Below are 6,620 nucleotides of genomic sequence, written 5' to 3'. Positions count from 1 at the left end.
GCGGCGGCGCCTTCCTCTCTCTCCCCCCCCCCCCCCCCCCCTCCTCCTCCTCCTCCTCCTCCTCCTCCTCCTCCTCCTCCTCCCGCGCGGACGGGGGCGGAGGGCAGCGGCGCGCGCGTTGCAGGCGGCGGCGCATGCGCGGCGGGCGAGGCGATGCGGCAGCGCGTAGGGAGGAGGGAGGGTGGCGGAAGGAAGGAAGAGAGTCTGCGCCGCCTTGTGGCCGCCGACGGATCCTCGTTCCCGCCTTCTTCCTCTTCTTCCCGGTACCACCAGGGTCCCGCCTGGGAGAGGTCTGGGCGCCACAGGGGCAGCCCCACTCCCGGTAACCACGAAGCCCGGTAAGGGTCCCTCCACCCCGCGGCCTACAAGGCCTGGCCGCGGATGCGGCCTCCATTACCGCCAGGCGCGATCGCCCCCTGCCGGCGGCGGGTGGCACTGGGCGAGGCGGAAGCGGCGGCGGGATATATCCCGGCATGCTGCGTGCGCGCAAAGCTCGCTGGGAAATTTAGTCCGGTAGATAGACTCACGAGAACTACGAGTCCCGGCGTGCCCCGCGGCCAGAGCAGATATCCGGCGGGAGGAGGCGGGCTGATCCCTAGCCAGCGCCGGAGGGAGCGGGCTGCGGACCGGGGCCGCCATGGTGAGGAGCGGTGGGCAGGGAGGGGGGGCTTAGGCCTTGGAGGGGGGATATTGGGTTGTTCGGTGGGGCGGGTTCCCCATAGGGCGCCCCATTGTAGAGTCTTTATTGGGGTGGGGTGGCTTAGGGGGGTCCATAGTATGCCCCCTTACAGTTTTCCTATAGGGAGTGGCTTAGGGAAGGGTATTGGAGACACACACACACACCCCCCCCCCCCCCCCCCCCCCGTAGGGCAGGGCAGCTTGGGGGGGTCCCGTAGGGCACCCCATAGGCAAGGGCTATTGGGACAGCTCGGGGGGAGAATGATACCGCATAGTGTGCCCCATTATAGTGACCCTGGGGGGAGGGGAGGGGCACCAGAGTGCCCCAGGCAGAGAAGCCTGGGGGAGGGGGGGTGTCTTTTACAGGGTCCCTATAGGGAGACATTTGGGGGGAGGGCACAAAATACCCCCCAAAAAAAGGGAATGGGGGGGAGGGAACCCCTAACACCTGGCTTTGCTCCCCCCCAACTACTCTATTTTGCCCCCCTGCCCTGGTGCAGATCCGCTTCATCCTGATCCAGAACCGGGCCGGGAAGACCCGCCTGGCCAAGTGGTACATGCAGTTCGATGATGACGAGAAGCAGAAGCTGATCGAGGAGGTCCACGCTGTCGTCACTGTCCGTGATGCCAAACACACCAATTTTGTGGAGGTAACGGCCCCAAAAGGCTCCAATTTCACCCTAAATCTCCCCCCCCCCCCCAATCCAGGAGGTGGGTCTGGAGCTCCAGGATCAGCCTTGAGTCTGAACGCTGTGGGTTTCACCAGTGGGGATGAAGCCTGTGGCCGTGCTCGGCTGCATTCTGCTCCTCCCAGTGCTCCTAGTTCCCCTTTTTTATGTGTGTGTGTGTCCCTCCTTCCCAGTTCCGCAACTTCAAGATCATTTACCGACGCTATGCAGGGCTTTACTTCTGCATCTGTGTCGATGTCACTGACAACAACCTGGCTTACCTCGAAGCCATCCACAACTTCGTGGAGGTGAGGTGACCCCCCACCCCCCCTTTTCCTTGCTCCTTGACTTTTAATTAACATGGCCGCGCTAACGACTGCACCCCTCCCCGGTTCCTTATCGCGGGGCTGCATCCTGCCCGTTCCTCCCTCCCGCAGGTCCTCAATGAATATTTTCACAATGTCTGCGAGCTCGACTTGGTCTTCAACTTCTACAAGGTGAGGAAAGGGGGGTCAGGGAGTCCCCTCCTGCCATGGAGGAGGGGGGGGAAGTTTGGGGGAGCCCCCACCCCACGTGGGGGGGTCCAGGGACGCCCCCTTATGCTGCTGGGGCCTGGCCACAGGTCTACACAGTGGTGGATGAGATGTTCCTGGCCGGGGAGATCCGGGAGACGAGCCAGACCAAGGTGCTCAAGCAGCTCCTGATGCTGCAGTCACTGGAGTGAGCCGGGACCAAACTGCACCCCCTAGCCTTCCTCCCCCCCCACTTCCTCCTTGGACCCCCTGGGGGGGGACAGCGTGGGGCTCTTGGTATCGTGTGTGTCCTTCCCACCCTCCCTTCTCCATGTCCCAGTTATCGTGTTGTGAATAAATGTGATTGCGATGTGCTGGAGCCCCCGCACCTGTCGGGGAGGGGGGGAAGACCTGTCTCTGTTTTGGCACAAAATGGGGGGGGGCACAAGGCCCCCCCCTCCTTTGCCCCGCTGGGGGTGGGGGCTCGGCCAGGCCCCCCCCAGCTGGGTCAGCATGGGGCAGGGGGTCACTGTCCCCCCACCTCCAGCCCTTTCCCGCTCCTCTGTCTCTGTCCATGGCCCTGTCCCTGCTGGGGGGGTGGCTGGGGGACCCCGGGGGTGGCCAGGGACTCTAGGGGACCCACAGGAGAGATGGGGACCCCAGGGGGAGGTCCAGGGGACTTTGAGGGGGGGCTAGGGGCTATTGGGGTAACCCAGGGTGGCTGGGGACAGGTAGGGTGGCAGAGGGACCCCCAGGGGTGGCTGCAGGGACCCTCGAGGTTAACTGGGGACTCCTGGGGACCCTGAGGGTGGCCCAGGAGACCCTCAGGGTGGCAGAGGGACCCCCAAGGATGGCTGGGGACCCCCTCTGGGGGGCTGAGGATGGCTGGGGGGACCCCCAGGATGGATAGATTTCTGGGGTTAAGTGGGGACCCTGAGGGTGGCCCAGGGGGACCCCCCAGGATGGCATGGAGACTCCAGGATGGATGGGGGACTCCTGGGGACCCTGAGGGTGGCTGGGGGTGGCTCAGGGTATCCCCAAGGTGGCCGGAGACAGGTAGGGTGACAGAGAGACCCCCAAGGGTGGCTGGGGAACCCCTCTGGGGGGTTGAGGATGGTTGGGGGGACCCCCAGGATGGCTGAGGGACCCTGGGGTCAACTGGGGACTCCTGGGGACCCCCAGGGTGGCAGAAGGACCACCAGGGTGGATGGGTGGCCCAGAGGGACCCCCTAGGATGGCACAGGGACCCCAGGATGGATCAGGGTGGCAAAGGAACCCCCAGGGTGCCCCATGGGTGTCACCCAGGGGTGAGACTTTGGTGCAAAGGAGCCCTGTGGGTGTCACAGGAGGGTTTATTGTCACAAGGGGGGGGGACCCCCATGGGGACACACCCCCCCCTCAGTCCTGCCCCAGGCACTTGATGGTGGGGTTGGGGTACTCAGGGTTTTCAATGGCTCCCGGCCCGGACTTCAGCTTGAGGAAGGCGCAGGCATTGTTGGGTGCCGTGGTGGTGAAACCAGCAAAAGGCATCGGCACCTGGGGATGGAGGAAACTTTTGGGGAACTCCACGTCCTGGGGGTGCCCCAACCAGGTGTCCTTGGTCATCACCCCCCCGTGGGGGTAAAAGGGCCACAGGTCCACGTGTAACCAGTTGCTCTGGCTGTAGTGGATGCAGTAAAAGTCTCCCTCTGCCACCTTCTTCCAAAGGAAACCCTCGGCATCTTCCACCGGCTCCCCTGCCACCACTGCCGCCAGCCACCGCCATTTACCCATGTCTTCCCGGTAAATTCCCAAATCCGTGTCGTAATCCCAAGGGATGATGTCCCCGAGGCGGGTGGCCCCCAGTAATGACACCCCCCCCCCCCCCCCCCAACCAGTACTGTACGCCGGCGGCCTCCAGGATCCCGGCTATGTGCCGGGTGGTTTCCTGCAGTGCCCATAGGCAGCACAGGGGGGTCCACTGCCTGGCAAGGAGGTACTGGGGGGTACGGGTGTGCACTGTGCCAAAACACCACACCGTCCCCTTGCTGCAGCTGTGTCAGTGCTCCCACCTGTCCGCCAGCACCTCCTGTTTGATGCCAAGGTTGTGCATCAACCGGTGTCATCGGGTTTCCGCCAGGTTTTTGGCTTTCCAACAGCCGTGGGGGGAGACGGAAGGTCAGCAAGCCGCTGGGAACGCTGCTGGCATCAACTGCAGCCCCCAACCCTGGAACACCACCTGGATGAAGAGTGCAGTGGGCGCTGGTTGCGCCAAGGGGAAGGGGAGAGTGAAGAGGTCGTGGGTGCGAAGCAGCAGCACTGCTGTTCCTTCCACTGCCTGGAAAACCCCCGGCATGCTGGGGCTGTACTGTGCTGTCCACACCTGCGGTTCCAACCTCAGCTCCAGGCACTGCAACAGCACCAATCCCACTGGTGTTGCCACCAACCGGGTGTCACCGGCACCTTCTTCCAGCGTGTCCCACGTGTTCCAGCAGCCCAGGGATGGCGTGGGTGCTGTCAGACACCAAAGCTGTGCGGTGGATGTGGACGTGGAGCTTGGGATGCGCCAATGGTGGAGGTTGGTCGGCCGTGGGACGCAGTGGTAACAGGCTGACCTCTGCCGGTAATGGTACTGGTGGATACAGTGCCGTTTTGGCAGCCACCAGCACCGGGACGGGTAAGGAGGTGAAGGATCAGGCTGTCCCCGCCAGGTCGTTCTCAAAGTTCCAGAGAAGGATGGGGATGCTGCGGGGGGGACGGCAGAAGGGAGGTGACCCCCCCCCCCGGTCCCTGCCAGGTGCAGTAGAGGAGGAGGAGGTTGAGGCTGATGGCTCCTGCCAAGGCAGCCTGGCTCAGCGTCACCTGCATACTGGAGCTTTGGGTGGGAGGGCTCTTAATTAGCCCCCCCTGCTAATTAATTAATGAGCACCCCCCCAGCCAGGTCCTACCAGTGGTGCCACATGGGTCATGAGTGGGGTGGTCTCAGCGGGGGCTCGGTGGTGGTGCTGGTGGGGGGGGGGAGGGGAGAGGCATTAATGAGGGGGCTCATTAACACCCCCACCCCCCCACCCAGAGTGCTGGGGGATGTGTTGCCACGGCAACGCCATCCCTGGTTGCTATAGCAATGCTATGTAGGCACTACGACCCCTCCCCCCCCATCTTTAAGGGCAGCCCCTATATATATGCAGGTTGCAGGTGTAGCACTGTGGGCACCTATAGGTGCCTCACCTATAGATGGGATGGGCACCTATGGATGTACAGGGCCCATAGGTGGCCCTGTATATGCCCAGATATATGCACCTGCACATATAGATGTGCGTATGTGCACCTATAGCTGCCCCTGCATCTCTCCACATGCCTATAGGTGTCCCTATGCACCCCTACATGCTCCTATACCTCACGTGCCCCACACCCCATGCGCTGCTTTACACTCCCCTATGGACTCTGATACAATCCCCTATACATCTCCATACAGACTGGAGAGCCCCTACATGCCCCTCTACACCCCTATAGACACCCTTATGCAGTCTTCCATGCTGTCGTGGTTTAACCCCAGCCAGCAACTAAGCACCACGCAGCTGCTCACTCCCCCCCACCCAGTGGGATGGGGGAGAAAATCAGGAAAAGAAGTAAAACTCATGGGTTGAGATAAGAATGGTTTAATAGAACAGAAAAGAAGAAACTGATAATGATAACACTGATAAAATGACAACAGTAATAATAAAAGGATTGGAATGTACAAATGATGTGCAGTGCAATTGCTTACCACCTGCCAATCAACACCCAGTTAGTCCCTGAGCCACGATTCCCCCTGCCCCCACTCCCCCAGTTCCTATACTAGATGTGATGTCACATGGTATGGTATTGCCCATTGGCCAATGCCCCATTGGCCAGTTTGGGTCAGGTGCCCTGGCTGTGTCCTGTGCCAACTTCTTGTGCCCCTCCAGCTTTCTCACTGGCTGGGCATGAGAAGCTGAAAAATCCTTGACTCTAGTCTAAACACTACTGAGCAACAACTGAAAACATCAGTGTTATCAACATTCTTCACATACTGAACTCAAAACACAGCACTGTACCAGCTACTAGGAAGAAAATTAACTCTATCCCAGCTGAAACCAGGACACATGCATTGTCATACACCTGTATGCATCACCCTATATGCCTATACTCCTATACGTCTCCATATACCCCCAGACACCTCGTGCACGTGTATGTAAGCCCTAGGCACACCCCCACACCACCTTGGCCCCATGCCTGCCATACACCCCACCCCCTATGCACCCCTATAGCCCTCCATACCCCCATGTACCTTGATATGCTCCCATACATCCCCCTAACACCATGCATAGGCACCCCATGTCCCCCATACGTCCCCATGCACCCCCATACCCCCTCTGTAACCCCCCTAAACCACAGCACACCCCTATAGCCCCCATATGTGCCCTTTCCAAGTCCCCCATAGCCCCCTTGCACTATAGCCCCCCATCTCCTATAGCCCCAACAGCTCCCTGTGTCCCCCATCTACTATATGTCCCTTAGGGACCCATACCAGCCTCCCCTATAGTGCCCAGAGCCCCATTCCCTATATCCCCCGTACCCTATATCCTCCCCACGGTGCCCTGTACCCCTTCCCCTCTATCCCCCATTCCCTATAGGCCCTGTACCTCCCTCCCCTATAGTCCCCCCTAGCCCTGTCCTCTATGGCCTCCATGCCCCTCCATACTGCCCATCCCCTATAGCCCCCTATTGCCCCCCATCCCCTATAGGCCCTCCATGCCTCATA

At 61.0% G+C, this 6,620-nt stretch overlaps 1 protein-coding gene and 1 pseudogene across 1 annotated transcript; one reads left to right on the top strand and one right to left on the bottom strand.

Annotated features, from left to right (window-relative positions):
* The first annotated feature begins 421 nt into the window (after positions 1 to 421).
* Positions 422 to 2,228, top strand: LOC138683496 (AP-2 complex subunit sigma). The gene is made up of 5 exons (XM_069775391.1): positions 422 to 640; positions 1,179 to 1,328; positions 1,541 to 1,654; positions 1,784 to 1,843; positions 1,969 to 2,228. Exons 1-5 carry the CDS (start codon positions 638 to 640, stop codon positions 2,068 to 2,070), a joined length of 429 nt encoding a protein of 142 aa, XP_069631492.1. The 5' UTR covers positions 422 to 637; the 3' UTR covers positions 2,071 to 2,228.
* A 1,026-nt stretch (positions 2,229 to 3,254) lies between these two features.
* On the bottom strand, positions 3,255 to 4,290 carry LOC138683380 (ribitol 5-phosphate transferase FKRP-like; annotated as a pseudogene).
* Positions 4,291 to 6,620: the final 2,330 nt, after the last annotated feature.

The sequence above is a fragment of the Haliaeetus albicilla genome, chromosome W (genome assembly GCF_947461875.1).
Source record: "Haliaeetus albicilla chromosome W, bHalAlb1.1, whole genome shotgun sequence".
Taxonomy (NCBI): domain Eukaryota; kingdom Metazoa; phylum Chordata; class Aves; order Accipitriformes; family Accipitridae; genus Haliaeetus; species Haliaeetus albicilla.
Note: the sequence above shows the minus strand (reverse complement) of the source record. Positions and strands in the feature narration are given on the sequence as shown.

Excerpts from the sequence above, each read along its gene's own strand:
- LOC138683496 (XM_069775391.1), top strand. Across the intron at positions 1,329-1,540 it reads AACACACCAATTTTGTGGAG|TTCCGCAACTTCAAGATCAT; the intron begins GTAACGGCCCCA and ends CCTCCTTCCCAG. Across the intron at positions 1,655-1,783 it reads CCATCCACAACTTCGTGGAG|GTCCTCAATGAATATTTTCA; the intron begins GTGAGGTGACCC and ends TCCCTCCCGCAG.